The sequence below is a fragment of the Pungitius pungitius genome, chromosome 12 (assembly GCF_949316345.1).
Source record: "Pungitius pungitius chromosome 12, fPunPun2.1, whole genome shotgun sequence".
NCBI lineage: Eukaryota > Metazoa > Chordata > Actinopteri > Perciformes > Gasterosteidae > Pungitius > Pungitius pungitius.
This window is the reverse complement of record NC_084911.1, coordinates 3,787,915-3,806,768: the sequence shown is the minus strand read 5'-3', so window position 1 is coordinate 3,806,768 and position 18,854 is coordinate 3,787,915. Positions and strand designations below refer to the sequence as shown.

General features: G+C 46.1%; 1 protein-coding gene across 1 annotated transcript in view; it reads left to right on the top strand.

Annotated features, from left to right (window-relative positions):
- shank1 (SH3 and multiple ankyrin repeat domains 1) overlaps window positions 1-18,854 on the top strand; it is a 47,357-nt gene that overhangs the window by 15,318 nt on the left and 13,185 nt on the right. The window contains exons 3-16 of the mRNA XM_062566155.1: window positions 3,472-3,675; window positions 3,911-3,982; window positions 4,156-4,264; window positions 5,039-5,193; window positions 5,792-5,959; window positions 7,104-7,220; window positions 7,622-7,699; window positions 8,100-8,166; window positions 8,330-8,499; window positions 9,244-9,365; window positions 10,076-10,224; window positions 10,955-11,068; window positions 11,932-12,007; window positions 18,709-18,791. Of these exons, the coding sequence (XP_062422139.1) occupies window positions 3,472-3,675; window positions 3,911-3,982; window positions 4,156-4,264; window positions 5,039-5,193; window positions 5,792-5,959; window positions 7,104-7,220; window positions 7,622-7,699; window positions 8,100-8,166; window positions 8,330-8,499; window positions 9,244-9,365; window positions 10,076-10,224; window positions 10,955-11,068; window positions 11,932-12,007; window positions 18,709-18,791 (1,684 nt within the window). The remainder of the gene's footprint in view (window positions 1-3,471; window positions 3,676-3,910; window positions 3,983-4,155; window positions 4,265-5,038; window positions 5,194-5,791; window positions 5,960-7,103; window positions 7,221-7,621; window positions 7,700-8,099; window positions 8,167-8,329; window positions 8,500-9,243; window positions 9,366-10,075; window positions 10,225-10,954; window positions 11,069-11,931; window positions 12,008-18,708; window positions 18,792-18,854) is intronic.

Sequence of the window (18,854 nt, the reverse complement as noted above, 5' to 3'; positions counted from 1 at the left end):
AGAAGGGCTTAACGCTGCATTGATATACCACCACATTATCTAAAAGTTTGTAGTAGATAACTGTGGCTTTAGCTTTTAGCTCCAATAGACCCTTTTTAAAGCCAACGTCAACATTAAAACGCATGTTTATAGTAAGTCAAAGTTGTGCATTCAGAATCAGGACATGCAGAAAGAAATAGAGATTTTACTGAGTGTTGTTGTCTGGTTTTCAACACAAATGATCCAAAGGAGAAGCTTAATAAATAAAATATTCCACATATAGAAGACTGGAGAAGAGTCGTGCTGTATTATGGGCTAATATCATTTCAGTCGTCTTTCATCATGATCAATCACTTCTTTTAATGGTTAAATTAAATTCAGATGATAATACTAAGCACCGATCAACCAGAATACGAGCTTGAAGTGTGAATTTAAGGGAAAAACATCTGGCGTTTGTGGCTTTATGTTTTTCCCAGTGAAAGAATGTCATTATACAGCGACTACAAACCATTAGTGGGATATTCATTAAGACGCTAAGCTCCCTGAGCAGTGGAGAGCACCGAAAACACTCAACCACTGAGCACATTCCAGGTTTATTACAAGTCGCAATGCTGTCTATGAATATATAGCCTTGATTTTAAATAAAGCACAGTCTATAATATTGCATTACTAACATAACAAACATGTTTTTAATACAGGATCATGTAGCATTGTGAGGAACCATGTGAATCTGTGATGAGCCCTAATTGGCCAATTTGAAGCCGTAGGATCAATCGTGTTCCTGTATGTATCCAGATCAATAAGCCTCTTGTCGACCTCGGTAAAATCCTCTATCTGAAACTTCTCAAGAAAAAAGGACAAGTCATCACACACATTGAAATCTCAATTGCTTTACGTGTTTCGGATTTAAAGTTTGAATATGTGGGAATATTCCTGCAGCAAGATGACAGAATCCTTAACATTCATGACACCCAGCTGGTCTTGTGTTTAACTTGAGATCATTTGACTCCATCCTTCATGGGGGCCCTGAGTGCAGCGTGTAGGGGTTCATCTTTGATATTTAATACAAACAGACACATCGTTTAATCCTCTTTTGCTGTCATAATCAAAGTCTTATAGATATTTGCCTCCCTTTTACTCCACTCTGGTTCAGCCTGTGTTGTAACACACACACACACAAAAATCCATCCAATCTGATGCACACAGGCTTACACGCGAGCACATGCACACCCTTCCAGTACCCCATCTCCTAGGGAACACAGGGACGTCTCCTAGGCAACAAGCTGCTTGCTCCACTAATGAACCGGTTGCCGTGGCGACCGGGTTGGCTGTGCAGGAACGGAGACACTGAATAAAATAGAGGGTGAAATGTTACTCCTCTGCAAAAAGACCCACCTATGCAGGGTTTTATCTCTGGGAAACACACACACACACACACACACACACACACACACACATTACGTGTCTATTTTGTGTATAATTTGTAGAATGATTTGATATTGTATATATGTGCATGATATGTATTTAAGAGATTTAAGAGATTAAGATGAAGTGAATCTTCTGGGTTCTAAGACTTATTGGTCATGCAGCAATGCAGTAAGGGGTTGGGATCCTTGCAGCTGCATCAGCCAATCACCCTGCTGCTGCCTCAAGGTCAGAGAACAGCCCAAATCCACTGTGGGCAATAACCGAGAGAGAGACAGAGAGAGAGAGACAGAGAGACAGAGAGAGAGAGAGAGAGAGAGAGAGAGAGAGAGAGGTGCCAAAAAACCTTCCGTCAGCCACAGTGAGTGAAGTGAGCCGCTGTGCATTTGGCCGTTGACGACCCCGGCGGAGACGCAGTAAAAGCTGCACCAAATTGTCCGGTGGAACCTGGGAACCACCAACTTGCCTCTGAGGCTGTCTCCCCCTGCTGACTCACGGGGGGGAAGAACGCCGGCGTGCAGCGGTCACCGAGGTTAGAGCCTCGGGATCGTGTCTGAGGCCGTGAAAAGACAAATTCAGCACTGTTGCTTGCTTTGTAAAGACATCGTCGGGTGATGTGTACCTGGCTGTTTGAGGGGTAGAGAGTGACACAGCGGGTGCCACCTTCAAAGTTATATTTAGAAAACAATGAATTCTTTTACCTCTCAGGGCCTTGGGTCCTCTGATTAAAACCACCCGATGCGTTCCTGGAGTAAATCTGTTTGAGAACAGAAGCGTTTGCCGGTTCACGTCCGCTTTGTTGCTTCCAGCGTGTGAAACGTATTTCTGTGGTTCAAGTTTGCAACATTCTCATTTAGCAGCATGTGTGGCGGCTTGCAGCCTGAGGTCTGTGTAATTTAGCCTTTTTCTCCAGGTTCCTTTACGTTGTTTTTAAATTTATTTCAGAACAGCTGTTTCTTAGTTTAGATCAGGGGTCTTCAACTAAAATGTGAAGAGGTCCAGTTAGAGAACATTTATAGAAGCAAGGTCCGATCAGAATGTGACTACTTAGTGTGATTGAATAGAGGGATAGAGTTGTATCAACGTTTGCATGTAATCAATACACGGCTGACAAATCAAATGAATTCAGTACGATTCTAAAACTCCTTTGACAATACGTAACAAAGAACTGAACATATGTGTGACTGCAAATAAAAATAATGTTCCCCCAATTGACTAAATAAAAGTAGGGCTGCATTTAAAAATGACAATAAATAAAATATAATTTTCTGCATGTTCAAATAAAGTGCTATATAGTAATAAAAATAACGGCAAGATAAGCTTGAATTTCCCCCTTTCTGCTTCACATTTCCAGAAGTGGAAGAATTAAGATCTAGTTTTCCCTGCCAGGACTTTACACCTGTACCTGAATGCATCAGGAGCTCATTGCGCCTCATGATGACGTTTCAACGGGTCCTGGCAGTGGGAAGTATGAACAGAAACCAGTCCGTCCATTGTGGATTAAATGCCCTACTTTCGCTGTCCATTTTTCTCACCCGTCTCTTTCTCTCGCCATCTCCGTCTCGCTCGTCTTTATCTCAAATTTTGATCTTTCTTAAATCTTTTTTTTTCTTCCTACCGTCTTTTTATTTGTAATGTGCCGCTACCTCTCTCGTCCGTCCGCAGTGTGGAGACGATGCCGTCGTCCTGCCCGGCTGGCGAAGACTCGATTGGTCGAATGGTTTAACTCGAATGCAATTGGTCAGCGCCTAAAGTCACAACCGTAAAGACGACCAAAGCTGCGCAGTGGAAAATTGCGCTGTCACGGTTAAATCACAACCGTCTTTTTTTAAATGTATTTAGCTTTTGGTCCGGTTCCGGATGGGACTGCGGTCCGCCAGTTAGTGACCTCGGGTTGAGATGAACAAAAACCGATCAGGTGGTTTCTATGGTAGCCTTGAGTCCGGCTGCTGCTGCATCTTCATTATCATTAATCAAACACTTTCATTCCTTCACTGGTTCCAGTTCAACCAATTCTCTGTGGACTTAGAGCTGACCTACGTCTCTTCTCCGTTCCTTCTCCGGCAGAAATGTTTGCGGTTCAACCCAGATGCCACGGTGTGGAAGGCCAAGCAGCAGGTGCTCTGCTCCCTGACCGAATCTCTGCGGGACGTCCTGAACTACGGTCTGTTCCAGCCCGCCACGGACGGCCACGACGCCATGTTCCTGGAGGAGGAGAGGCTGCTCAGGGAGTACCCGCAGTCCTTTGAGAAAGGCGTGCCATATTTGGAGGTGCTATTCCAGAGCTCCCTTAAAGAATACATAATAGAGAAATGATGTCGGCTGCGTGTTCTCATGTCGCTTTTTGTTCAGTAATTCAAAGTCAGTGTTTGACCCCGTTAAAGCACATCTGGAGTCCCCATTTTTATGCATCTAGGCCAAAAAGAGGAGAAGGGAATTAAGGACGAATGCCCTCTGCGTGAGGATTAACTCTTGGTTTCTTTCCGTTCTCCGTTGCCGGGTTCAGTTTCGATACAAAACCAGGGTGTACAAACAGACCAATCTGGATGAGAAGCAGCTGGCCAAACTGCACACTAAGGTAAGAAGCCACATAGACATACCTGTACACAGTATTTGTGCCTGTGTGTGTATATATATATATATGTATATATATATATATATATATATCCTACCATACTTTAGTGCACTGTTCCATCGCTTGCAGTGCACACACACACATAATAAACGCTGCACGTTTCTCTCTGCATGCAGGCCAGCCTGAAGAAATTCATGGATTATATTCAAACCAGCGCTGTGGACAAGATGGCCAAGTTCTTAGACAAGGGCCTCGATCCCAACTACCAGGATGCCGACACCGGTGGTAACGAGGACTCTTCACCCTCAGCCTTCCTCCCCGTCCATCATCAGTCAATCCATCCATCATACACACCGCGCTCGTACGGCAGTCGCTTGAAAGTAAAAAAAAAAAAAAAAAAAAAAACGTGGTGTCTTTTCTCAGGCCCCGTTGGTGCCTTAGGGGACGGCTCATTTTCAGTCTGTGTGCGCTCGCTCGCTCGCTCCAGCCGCTGCGGGAGCAAAGTGTCGCAACACAAAAACACGGCGCCATCACGGGCGTGAAACGCACTTCCACGCGAGAAGCCGACGGACCCGACTCACTAACGCGCTCGGTTCGCGCGACACGTGGAAAAGATGCAGCACGCGACACCTCGAAATGGTACATGACGTGACATGAGGGACATGAGGGTTTGACTTTGAACCCTTAGTGGTGTGATACCAACACAAATCTCCGGAGTCAGGGGTAGGAAATGAATCGTTTTAAATGAATTAATATCAAAATGAATTATTTTGTTAAAATAACCTTTAAGTTAAACAACTTTTTCCACGTGTTTAAAATCGCTGTTTAATCTAAATCTACTAAGGCCTGTGCAGAGAGGCCATTAAACGTTGATTAATTGAGCTGTACAGAAGCTGTTCCACGATTAAAGCCCTCAGTCGTTTTCCTCTTCGTCGCCATGGCAGCCCACTCTCCCCCAAACCACTTTTTTTTTAAACTGAGAAGACTTTTGCGTCTTCCTGACCATTAAACACTGTGTTTTACTGTGTGTGTGTGTGTGTGTGTGTGTGTGTCTGCCAGAGACTGCCCTGTCCTTGGCGGTGCAGTGTGAACCGGGCGGAGGTGAGGCCATCCGGGTCCTGGTGGAGGGAGGCGCTCACATTGACTTCCGCGCCAAAGACGGACTCACACCTGTTCACAAAGCTGTGCGAGGCCACCGCCATACAGCCCTCCTGGTAACAACACGTTGTCCTTTTATAGAAAGTTCACAGGTGAATCGCTTTCATTGTCATGCCATAAAAAGGCCAAAAACCGTCCTCCACAACCGTGTCTACCTGCAGGAGGGAGACTTGCCCTGAGACTGACGCAGTAATATCTTTATTCTATTTATTTGTGTGTAATTCAATTGAACCAAAGAGAGAAAAACGTTCTGACATCTTCGTTCAAAGCATTTGCCCAGAGCGCCCATATCTTAAAGTGGACAGGATCGGTTGAAGGGAAACTCCTTCGGTGGGAAGTAATTGCTTGTGTTACACTGCCGCTCCACATTTTCCACAACGGTAAAGAAACAGCTGCTAAACGGCGTGAAGATTTCCTGCAGAGTCTGATTCCGTGCCCGCGTAGCCTGAGGTGTCGCACGACCCCTCTGAGCCGCCGGCTGTGGGTTCTCCTTCTCATTTTAAATCCCATGAATATTCGTTAGCTTAAAGTTGCAAACCGCTGTCACATATTTCTCCTTGCTGCCTTTTTACTTGGATGATTCCAGCTGATAAAAGTCATCATTCCTTTATGGCATTGTAATGCTTGCATACTTTGTTCCTCTCATCGCTGCAGGTCCTTTTGTCCCTGGGTGCGTCTCCGGACTACAAGGACCGGCGAGGGCTGACGCCGCTCTACCACACTGTGCTGACGGGGGGGGACACCTCCTGCTGCGAAACACTGCTTTACCACCACGCCAAACTAGGCATCAGGGACGAGAACGGCTGGGACGAGACACATCAGGTGGGGTAGACGTATAAACTCTAATGGGGACAGTGGCCCCATTTGTGTCTGTCTGGGGGTGTTTGCGTTTTCTCTTGCCTCTGTTTGTATTGTGCATGCGTCCTTCTTGTAATGCAGCTGCATCCTCTGTGTTCCAGCGTCTGTGTAAGTGCCGCCTCTGTGTCCACGTCAAAAAAAAAAACATTCATGCCACGAAACACTCCGCCTCCCTCCCATTCATCTCGGACACCTTTCACCCTTCATCCCACCCGCCTCCTGGTCCAGGCAGTGAGGTGGACAGGAACAAATCAAGGTATCAGCCTCCTCCTCTTCCTCCTCCTCCTCCTCCCTGCGTCATCCCCCCCACACTTCATCAGAGACTCTTCAGCTCTCCCGGCCACTCGTGACCTCCATCTTATTCTGTCTGTGCGTGTGCGTGTGTGTGTGTGTGTGTGTGTTGAGTGGGATTTGACTCATAAATCATGCTGATCATTTTCTATGGGTCAGACCCACCATGAGCTATTTTAAAGGCTTAACCTTTTCTGTTTCATTTCGGACGAATTGTAAATAATAGCGAAGCAACGAGCAAAGCCCGGTGATATTCCTCTTCGAGGCTTCCCTGTGATGGAACAGGATGGATGGGATTTGTTATGTTCTCTGACCGCGTTAAACAGAAGTGCTCTTGCCATGATTACCTGTTGTGTTACCCACATGCTGATTTACATCCGGTTATAGACTCAACATGGGCTCACCCTGCGCTGATGTGTGATTGGAATGGAAAACTCCCGGCTTTTCTAATGTCAGTATTTAACGTGGCCATAGGAACATAAATTGACTAAATGGTAATAACTGTGTGATGTGGCTGTTAGTGTGTGTCGTTATCACTGGATGTCACCTTTTGCTCGCCCTCTGAGTTTTAGCGGTGGTGTTAATTAAATGTGGTCTCACCTAATGACGGTCACCTTCTGCCCCCTCTCCTCGTCACTGCCTTTCCTTCATCCTTGTTTCCTTTTCCACCTTTTCTCTCCTCGATATCAAACATCCACATGAATCCTTCCTCTTTTTTGCTCTTTTCTTTTACTTTTACCTCAATAAACTCTGTGCCTTTTTTTTTTTTCCCCCTCTCCTCCCATCGCTCCCCCACAATCTGTTCCTCCCCTCTCAGGCCTGTCAGCACGGGAACTCGCAGCATCTGGAGCACCTCCTCTTCTACGGGGCGGATTCTTCCTCCCAGAACGCCTCTGGAAACACTGCCTTGCACATCTGTGCTTTGTACAACAAGGTAGACGCACGGGTCACTTTTGTGAACAGATCAAATGTCAGCTGAGGTTCTCCATCCCAGAAAACAGCCGTAATCTAATCAGAATATTTATTTTCCCCCCAAAAATACGAAATCAGAAAGAAATATTAAAGGATTAATATACAAGCTGAATTATGTTTTGTTTATCAATTATTCATCCAGGTGGAGTGAATATTTGAATTATTCAAGAAAAACTATTTTCTGTCATTCCTCCAAAGTCAACAATGAATACACAAAATGAACAAACATGACGCATAAACTTAATCATCAAAACCCTTTTTCATTTTTTTTCCCCCTCAGCGTACACCTACTTGATCACAATGTTACTGCACACATGAATGCAGTCATCATTCCAATGAATGCGTTGTGCTGTTTTGTTGCAGGAAAGCTGTTCACGAATTCTGCTCTATCGGGGAGCAAATAAAGAAACAAAGAACAACAATGGGCAGACCTGCTTTCAGGTAACGACGGCGTGCTCGGCTGGGTAATCACACGCAGTTTGTGTGGTTCAGCGTCCTGTTGACTTAACGCAGCAGAAAGGGCCACAGCCTCATTTCACTCTGAGCCGTTGTTGCGCTGCGATGCACACGGAGGGTCCGGGTGGCAGGAATGTGTGTGACCCCTGAATCGAAATATATTCACTCCGTGTCGGGCCAGAAGGGGCCAGCTGAGACAATCTGCTGTGTTTGTGCGTGTGAGAGAGGAAACGAGAGGAGGAGGCGCTGGAATTTGCCTCATTGGGTGAAACAAAAAGGTCAAAAGTGTTTGTGCAACAGTGGAAAGAATAAAGAAATAGTAGCTAATAGTTAATGTTTTGTGAATTCAGTGGATCCCAAAAGATTGCATGTGTGTTTCTATCAGGTGGCTGTTATGTCCGGCCATTTTGAACTGGGAGAAATTATCAAAAACCACCGGGACACCGATGTGGGTGAGTAACGGAGGGGTGGGAATCCCTCGTGTTGTGTCATGTTTTTTTTAAATTCTATAACGATGCATTGGATCCTTGTATTAGGCCATGAATTAGGCTGAAGGGGTGAAAAGGAAAATAAACTGCAGCAAAAAAAGGTTCACTTCACTCTTTCACCTTCCAGTTCCCTTTGTGGAGTCTCCAAAGTTTGCCCCCCAGAGGCGGGAGAGCACCCGCACTCTGACAATACCCCACCCTCACCCTTTCCTCCGGGCCAACAGTGACAGCAGCATGAACCTTCCCGACTGGATGGCGGTGCCCAACGCCCCAGGGACCAACATCGTCTCCGTGCAGGTGTGTGTGTGTGTGTGTGTGTGTCGTCTCACCTCAGAGTGCAGGTAGTGGTTGTCCACGAGCACCTGTAGGAAGTTCCATCCAATGACGTCCCAGGGGGAGCTTTTGAACACTAGAAAGAATGAATACCTCACCGCACGTCACTGGTTGTGTTACTATCACAAAACCGCCAAACTGCTCCGTGATTTGATTGACTGCGGAAGTCATTTTTTTCCTAAGCAGAGAACGAATAGGATTGACTTGAGGAATGGTTGATACTCAGGCGATGAATTATATCGATGTTTTTGGACGAGTTTGATCAGCATCTAGTGGTGAACAATCCTCATTGCAGCATCCTGCACTCTGAGCTATCCCTGTACATCTCTTTTAGTCATGGCCAATGTTGTAAATAAGCAATCATGCTGAGTAATATCCGTTAAACACATGCTGTGGAATCATTTAGGAGGCATTTAATAGCAATGCATGCATAATATTATCTAATAATAATAATATATCTTTTAACCCTATGTGAACATTATGAGCTCTTGATGGTACAACCAGGAGCATTAGGAGACGTTTTGGATTCTAGACTCATGGATATAGAAGTTCAGTTTGTTAGAAGAAGATACTGTGGTTAAAAACTGCTGAAACCTTTTACAGGGAGGAAAAATGAGACATTAAAGGAGAATATGACAAAAGTATGTCACAAATGATTCATTTGAGAACCCCCTCCGCCCCCCCCCCCATCCCGGTCTGTCCCCTTAGGGCTACAAGCACACAGGAGCCCTGCGGAGCTCCAGCAGTCCCAGAGGGGCGAGGACACGTTCCCCGTCCCGGGGGAGGATCGGAGACAAGGAGGACCGGAGCAGGCAGAGCCGGAGACAAGCGTGAGAAAAAGAACCTCTCCTCCACTTTTCTGTCTTTGCAATGTCGTCGGTTTAATTCCTTTTGATTTAAAGGGGTTGTAGAGTAATAAACATTAATGTCACTATTTAATACCACGTACCAGATTAATCCTTAATATGACATGCCATCTGCCGTCCTCTGTCGTCAGAAACCGACAGGAGTAGCAGCATGGAGGCAAAGCTTTTTACTCCTCAGGACGGAGGCAGCAGCAAAATCCTTAAAGAATCAACACCTGTTACGGAGTAGTTTTAATTTACACCGTATTACCGTATTACCTTTAGCTTCCCTGCCCTTTTTGACAGGGCAAAGAAGCTGTTGCTTCCACTTAAGCTCTCTTTTTTTTTTCTTCCACTGCAATGAACAAACGAGCCATTACTTTTGCCTGCTTGGAGAAGTTCTTCATGCAACGTTTGAAGCCCCTCATTCAAGCACTTAGTACCAGTGAATTACTTGAGTCAAGGCCTTAAAGGTTTATCAGTTTGATTAAATATGGTTTCTTCGGGTTAGTCAATCATCCACCAGTGTGAAATGGTCTTGTAGGGTTGTGTGTGTGTGTGTGGGGGGGGGTGTAACAGGTTGTAATATATTATTACTTCTGATAAGGACATGTACATGCTGCATTCGGCGCCTTAGACCTTTACCTTTAGGGAGCTTTGTCTCAGGTCCGCCTGCTTCCTAACGCCCCCCCCAGGCCGGCCCCCGCCAGCGCAGCCGGGCAAACCGCGGGCCAGCGGAGGCGCCTCTACAGCGCGCTGCCAGGACGGGTCTTTGTGGCCACGCGATCGCACTCGGCCCAGGGAGAGCGGGAAATCAGCTTCAGTAAGGGAGACCGGGTCAAAGGTGGGTATGTGCATTTTCATGTCATGATACACACACACACTGTGCGTGTGTGTGTGTGTGTGTGTGTGCGCTGGGGCACAATACTGCTTTTTGTCTTTCTTGTGAGTCCAAAGTGGTTTTGTAGTTTTGTGGACGTCCACACACTTGTAGATGGGAATTGAACGGACATTTAGAAACGTGAAAAGCTGCAACTTCTTAAAAGATGTCAGTGAATCAAAAGCTGCCGACTGCGATTCCCAGAGTTGGTATTTCCACACTTTGGAGCTGAGAGAATGTACCAAAGCATTTTAAACCCAAAGTTATTATTATTATTATTAGCAGCCCTTTGACATTTAGTGCATTTTAGCAGGTGGACTTCTATCCAACATAACTTAATAAGAGATTTATATGAACAAGTCCCAGCTTGGTTCGGGTCAGACCCAAGTGTTGTCAGGTGACTTGTTGAGTGTCCTCACACGGGTGTAAGGTCTCTGTATGTGTTTGTGTTCAATGTCTGCAGGTATGAATATGTGTGTGTTTGTGAGTGATACTAAAGTGTCGCCAGGTATGTATGTCTCGGTGAGTATGAAGGCGGTTTGCATGTCTGTGTGTGTGTGTCTACCTTTTATTTGCGTTCTGTCCTGATAATCTTATTGTCTTTTTGCGTCGGTGTTTGTGTTTTGTGTTTTGTATTTTGCTTCTTTCTCCCTGACGCGTCGCTCTTTCCTGAACCCCCCCCCCCCCCCTCTAGTGCTGAGTGTTGGCGAGGGCGGGTACTGGGAGGGAACGGTCAGGGGTCGCACGGGTTGGTTCCCCTCCGACTGCGTGGAGGAAGTGATGCTTCGGAGCCAAGACAACCGATCAGGTGATCACACACACACACACACACACACACACACACACACACACACACACACAGCAGGCTTAATCTGAAACAAAACACCCAAAGGCATTTAAAAGGGAAAATAGCTTTTAGCCAGAAGTCTCATGTTTTCACCAAAGGTCTGATGATGCAAGATTATGTAACATGTGACAATGACTTAAGATACTGCTGGTTGTAGTTTTATTCTCACTGTACAGATACAAAAAAGGTTTAAATGTTTTCATCAATGTATTCACTGTCAAACTGTTACTTTGAACTATTCATTAGTTCTGTAGTAAATTCAGAAATATTGATTCTGATAAATAATAATTTGATTAAATTGTTCTCTGACCAGCAGTCAAAAACAACTTTTTTCAATTCATTATGATAAACTGGAAGGGAAAGTAAAGTAAGTATAAACAAGCAAATATTCAGATTATTTTCAAGCAATACATTACAAACCTAATTATACACACATAATTATCAAGAAATGTGTACTTCATTGTAATCTATGTATAGCATTGTATATAATTATTGTAGCTAAAAGCTCCCAGAAATATTCAGAAGGTTGTACAAAAAAACACATTACATTACATTATAATGCATTCTGTAATAATTTCCTGATGACACAAACAATACAGTTTAACAAGCAGATTATAACGTTGAAAGTATGATTTTGATGTATTACAGGTAACTGTTTCACCACTGATACACATATCAGTCGTAGGTTTTAAGTTGCAGCTCTGGTGTCAGATCATTTTCATCAGTAGTTCATATTTTGATGCATTATTACAGTCACAGTACTCAGAATCTGAACTTGCATTCAGCGTAAACGTAGCTGACGTATCTGTGATTTTGCGTTTCAGAGAGCCGCGGAGAACGAGCCAAAAGGCTTTTCCGCCACTACACCGTGGGATCCTACGACAGCTTCGACGCCCCCAGGCAAGAGTCACTTTACTGTATCGCTGGCCGACACCGATGGGCTCATCCGATCCGAAACAAGCAGCCGCTCGAACGCATCCCCTCAGCAGCAGGCCTCACTGGACGAGGGGACAGTAGGGATTGATGTAGCGTCAGGTCACTCCAGAACGGCACTTGGCTCCCACCGGAGGGCTGTGTGATATCAACGCAAGGACACTTTTGGGGCACTCGGGGCGACTAAAGAGGCATTTGGATGCTTCAGTGTCTGTTTGACGTGACGTTAGGACCAGAATGAAGCGTGAGAGGGATCATTTTTATGACACGGACGCACCCCGGTTGAAGGAAGGTCAAGGGGAGGGCGGCTTGACATTCAGAAAAATTGCTCTGCTGCGGCAAAAAAAAAAAAAAAGGGGGGGGGCTTAACCGCCCGGAGGATGGGAGGAGATGGTTCATTTAGGGGATCCATTCGATTCCAGTGGTGCCGCTCACGCTGGGCCGGGTTTCAGAGGCGGTGTCTTCTTCTGGCGTGTCTGCCTCTTGGCTTTTAGGCGCGAAGCTTCACTTTGTGAGGTTGCAATTTTAAGGTCGGTTGAACTCGTCGGCGATGGCGCACATGCAATCACACCGATCTGATGACTAAGATCCGTTAACACAAGGGGGAAATGCTCTTTGTTGGAGTGTGACTTTCCCTCATTTACTCGGGCTAATATAATTACCTTTAATGCCTTGCATCTGTTTCACGAGAACCGCTTTGACGCAAACTCATTTCCGCATTCCACGACTCGCAGTGAGTAACGAGAGAATTAGTAACAATGAAGCCAATATCATGTATGTATTATGTATTATTCACACGAAGCCCCGCCTTCCCCCCAATTTGTTGTTCTTTTGGTCGGCATCATTCTTTATCATTCCTCAACTTTCATTCCTCAAGTCTCCTTATTTCATTTATACTCTTCCTGTCAGAATCATTTATTAATACATGCATTTCGTCAAAAGCGACGTTTAATGCAAGCAAGGCACTCCATGGCGAGGCCATGCAGACTCACACATGTTCTACACACATACCAATTAAAACCATTTACTGCAGCATAGACGGAGGCAGGGACTATTTGTTTGTTTTCTGCACCCCCCCCCCCCCCCCCCCTGTGCCTTCTATTTGCCACCGTGTTGCTAACCCCGCCCCCTGTGCACTTTTAATCTTCTTTCTATCACTCGTTCTCCCCTGCGGTGTCTCCATCTGGAGGTCAAACAACGAAGGTCGCTCTGAAGGGAGAGCAGGCCCCGGGGAAAGGTACCAAGGGGTTGGATGATGGAAGGAGGCCGTTCTGTGCCGTGTCAACTTTTCTCCTAAGAGAGTCTGAATTTTTCTATTGAGAATAGTAATATCAGATTGAACTGACATCCAAGACGATGAATAATGAGGTCTAAGACCCCATGACTTTATGAATTTGGTAGTCTGGCTTTTTGCAGCAAAGGTACAAGCCTTGACATTAAAGCGAGACGTGACAACCGAAACCCGGCAGTCAGTGAGATGAGCTGCATTAATTGGGTAATATAGTGTGGACATTCACTTAATACGTACCCGAGTGAGTGATGTGATGACTTGGGAACCAGCAGTGACAAGCAGTGAACTTTTTACAAACTGTCTGCTACACCTCTGCCCGCATGTTTCCTCTTTCCTCCTCCTTAAACCCAGACAGGACAACTTGCCCTTCCATGGTATAAATGGCATTTGTTCCTCCTACCTTCGGCGTTGTTAGCAGTATGTTCTAGCTGACAAAACACCTCACGCCTCGTTTCATAATGAATTAGATCAAAAAGCCGCGTTTCTCGTGTCATCAGATCTCTGTGTCGTCGCCACAGCTTGGACGTGGCAATTAAACGCTACATAATCTGTACTCGCTGCTGCTCCTCTGCTGGCCCACACGAGATCATCTGTGCGCCAACGTTAGGTCAGATAAGGACAAGTGAGCTCACAGAGTTTGGGGCAGCGATGCAGAACACCGCCACCACTGCTGGGGTGGTTGCATCGCCTCTTTGCTTGCGCATAGGCAACAGGAAAGTCTTCTCCTTGAATTTTTTAAAAATATTTCTCCCAACAAGTAGGACTTTATTTTATCAAGCTTTATGCTGACATTTGCAAAAAGAGAGACAACAGTACTAATGAGTGTGTTCGGGTGTATGAAAGACGCGCAAACACACTGCAGAATGCAGATACACAAAACCACACAATAATCTGGACCTTCTGTCAACATTTGTGCTTCTGCTCCCTCCCCCTTCTCTCTCCCTCTCTCTCTCTCTCTCTCTCTCTCTCTCTCTCTACCTCCCTCACTTCCGCTTTCCCTCATGTCCTCTCTTTATCTCGCTCTCTCTCTCCTCACTCATGCATGCACACACAGAGACACACACTGTACACAGAATCACAGCGGTGTAGCCTGACATGCAGGGAGAAAAACAAAAAGGCAGAGATGTGAGAAGAGAGGGGAACAAGAGCTGTGATCATCCTCAAAGGCAGGAGGGAGGCAAGAGAGAGAGACGTAGAAGGGAAAGGAAGGAAGGAAGGAAGGAGGGAGGGAGAGAGGGCAAGTTGATGGAGGAGGAATGCTTCGACATACATGGAAGGAGGCTCGGACTGAGAAATGATGTGAGTGGCAATTTGAGAGAATCTGTTCTCTCTCTCTCTTTCTGTCTATCTCTCCTTGTCCTCCTGCTCTTCCTTCTTCCGCCACTCACCCACCAGCTGTTTCTCTGTCCTCTCTCCTCTTCCTGTCTGCATCGATGTGCCTCTTTCCCCCCCCCCCCCCCTTCACCTCGCTGTACCCTCTCATTCACGCTTTATTTACAGCAAACGTGAGGCCACTTTTGTCTTTGTGAATGTGCTCCTGTTTGTGTGTGCATGCAATTTAAAGGATTTGTAACGATGCCTCATAGTAATAATTTGACTTGGCTTTTTATCATGGTGTCACATGACGATACTGGTTCACTTAAACTTCGAGACCAGCATGTCCTGCAGCTCGCACTGTACACAGCACAGACTTGTCTCAGTCGCGTCCAATTTCATGAATGGGAAACCATGACAGTGACAGATGGGCAGAGTCAATTCTACATTCAAATCACACAGTAGAAACGGCAGGAGTTATGAGAAAGAGGGGAGACAGAAGTGTTGTTTGTGAGTTGTCGTATCGATGCACGTCTGGACTGTGTGTGTTTGGACGTTCGTCCCCTGCGAAAAAACAAACCCAATCACCTCCCACTCGCTCTTTCTCCAAATTACCTAATTTCTCTCTCTACTTTTCTTAAACCACCTTATTCCCCCTCCCGCTCGCCTTGCTCCTGTACTCACCCTCTACTCTCTCTCTCTCTCTCTCTCTCTCCCCCTCTCTGTGTCGCAGTCACAATGAACCATCTCCATCTCTCCCTCTCCCATTCCTCCTCTCTCTCTCTGTCTTAAGTATGAAGGGGTTGGGAGAGCTCGGCCCTCTCCCTTTCCCTTCTCCCATTTCTCTCTCCTCCTCCTCCTCCTCCTCCTCCTCTTCTTCCTCTCCTCCTCCTCTTCTCTCGCGGCTCGCGCTCGCTGCTGTCTCGCTGGAAGACGGGAAGGAGCAGGAGCAGGAGCAGGAGAAGGAGGAGGAGGGGAGGGAGGGGAGGAAATGGCGATGGGGGCATGCGGCGAGGAGGATCTCTCCCTCTCCCTCTCCCTCTCTTCTTCCTGGCCGTCGCTCGGCCCTGTGAACAGGAGCGTCTGGTTCATTTACAGGTACCTGGCATGGCTTTCATTACCCTCCTCCCGTCAACTCCCTCACTCCCTCCCTCCCTCCATCTCTCCCTCCAGAGACGAATGCATGTGGACGTTACGAATGTCAGGCCAGGAGCTATGCGATAGATTGGCAGATGTTGCAATGCATGCCTGCAGACGGTGATGTGTTTGATTCAGTGTGCCTCCATGTGAGCGCGTGTGTGTGTGTGTGATGTATGTGTGCGCCGCTGCTGCACAGCCCGGCGTATGAGCAGTGCAGCCGTTCTGTGTTTCGCTGTGTGAACATCTGTGTGTGTGTGTGTGTGTCGTTTTATTTCTCTCTGCTTTGAATCGTAGAACAAACGTCCTCTAGCAGCGCTGCACCGAAGCTTTTACTGATGCGCAGATTGATTGTGTGTTTGTGTGCGTGCATTCCTAATGTTTGCGTGTGTGTGTGTGTGTGTGTGTGTGTGTGTGTGTGGATGTGCATGGATGATGTGTTTGCTGTTGTCCATCAAAAGCTTAAAGGTCGGCTGGGACATTTCTCTTTCACTCTCGACTGGTTGATTGCATGTGTTCTTGTGTCCTGCGTATTGTGCGGCGCGCGTACGTTAACTGGTGTGTATGTGAGAGAAGCAGAGAGAGAGAGAGGCAGAGAGAGAGAGAGAGAGGCTGCCGACAAATTGGAAACAGTGAGTTTTAACGATGCAGCATGCATGACAAGTTGCAGTTTCTTTCTGACACCTCTACGGAAGCCTGCGCGGCCAAACCGCTGCTTTTGGAAGGAAATGGCAGTATTGGGCTGTGCGACGTGACGCTCTGTCCAGCTCAGTTGAACGTATTTGGTGCACTGATGACAGTATTTGTTCGCTAATGCTCAGGAAGCGGCGCGGTTGCCGTGTTCCACGGTTCCTCTGAAGGACGCAGTGCACACAGGTAGGCCCCAGTGGCTGAACCTGCTCTGCTCTCTGCATAAGCCGATGTAGCGTCACAAACGGTTCAATGAATGCTTTGTTTAGTTGTCCACTTGTAAAGTTTAAAAGTTCATCCCTTTCTCTCAAAAGCCCAACACAAGTATAAATACTGGTGATGTACTGTTATTAGATGTTATTAGATGTAGTGACTAATTATACCAGAAGTTGCATTTCAAAATGCTAAAGAAATAGTGTCAATGTTTAAGTTGTGTTTGAGCACCCTGTGTTTTACAACGTGGACCGGACAGATTTGGGGACAATGGGATGGGGATGGGGATGAGGGGGGAGGGGTGCTGATTCTGATTAATGAAAGATGCATTTCAGAGCTGCACTTTGAGGAGCTTTCGGTCCAGAAATGATTCAGCATTCAGGGGAATTCAACTCACTTAAAGTTGATGACATCTTCGAGACGACAACGCCGCAGTCAGTGGCATGCGGTGGTCGGATGGGATTTTAGTGATTATTACCGTGACTGAATAGTAGAAGCAGTGCAACAAAAACACGATAGAAGTGACCTCATGCCAGGTCATTCGCGCCAGAGTTATGAACGACTTCACCTTGTTCTCCCTCGTGACTCTGAGTGCATCGCAGCAGTGCTCCATAAAGTTTTCATCAGGCATATTCTGCATTTATTGCTGCCTTTTGGTGTCCCCTCTCAGAGCGGTTTGTCATTCGGATGAGTTCATATCGCCGGGTTCCCAGCACTTGGCCTCATTAGGCGCTGAGTGGAGTAAAGAAGTTATCACCGGCTTTGGATGTAATAGTCGTTTGAATGTAGTCTTTGAGATGTTAACGATTCTGACCCTCAAATAAACTATTTGAGTAGTAATCCATAATATTTTAGCGGAGACTAAACAACATCAGTAGAAGAACAAGAGCAAAAATGTGATTGTAACCAATGTGTTTGTTGTCTTTAAGCATGCCGCGTTTCCATGGTGACTTGTTGCTTGTGTTGCAGACTTACAACCTACAGCGCGACAGTTTCTTATTCAATGCATCTATTTTCCAATAGTAACACACGTCTACTCCGTCCTACCTTAAGGCTCGTTTGAATGGTACGTGCTCAGGTATTCCCCCCCCCCCCACTGAGCGTTTGAGATCAACGACAAGAACGACAACGAGAGAGCGCCTTGGCAGAGACGGAGGGGCTTACGCGGCCAGCGGAGAGAATCACACACTCAATAGACCGAACTAACGAGATCATGAGAGGAAAATGTGATCAGAAAGGAAAGAGTAGAAGTTTTGAAGAACAAGGCAGGGAACACAGAGAGGTACGGAGGAGGCGGGGCCCCATCGGGATGGAGAGACGCCAGTGAAGAGCGAGGGGGGGGAGGGATGAACAGATGGAGTGGGCTGGCACTATTTGGCTGCACGGCGGATTTATGAGCATGTGGTTACAGTGTGTTACAGCTGACACGCAACATAAACCCCTCGGACTCACTGACGGACTGAATCGCCTCTTTTTCACAACAGCATTCGGCATCCCTGAGAAGTGGTGCCGTTATGGACCAAAGGGTCACCGTGGCTCTGGAAGAACAGCACAACAGCCCTGTGGGGCGTTTTGTGTTGGTTGGAGCTTAACTGTAGTTTGGGGTCGAAGCGGCAACATTTTAAAATGTAATATTCAGATTTAGAATTTGATCACTGAAGCATTTTGTGGTTTCTATTTCCGAAATGTATTGTCTTCTTTTCTGAAAAGCAATAAAAATTTAGAACACATTGCTATTTAGAACACATTGCTATCTATTGCTACTGTTTCTATTATAGATCATTATAAAACAACGATATAATTGAGGGTACATAAACTGTCTGCTGAATCAGGCTTACCAAGATATCAGATTAATATCAACCATATGGAAGCTTACAGTATAGGGAGGGACAAAAAACTGAAATGAGTTTCCTAATGTTACTGATGATGAAACAGGAAGGATGCACATTACACGTCCATCTTTTGTCTTTTATTCATGCCTTGTGTTATTTATCTGTGTGTGTGTCTCTCTTCTCTCTGATAGTGACTATATAATCAAGGAGAAGTCAGTGCTCCTGCAGAAAAAAGACAGCGAGGGTTTCGGCTTTGTGTTGCGAGGTGCCAAAGGTAAGACATATATATATATATGTGTGTGTATATGTATGCATAAAGCTCCTATGTATATGGACC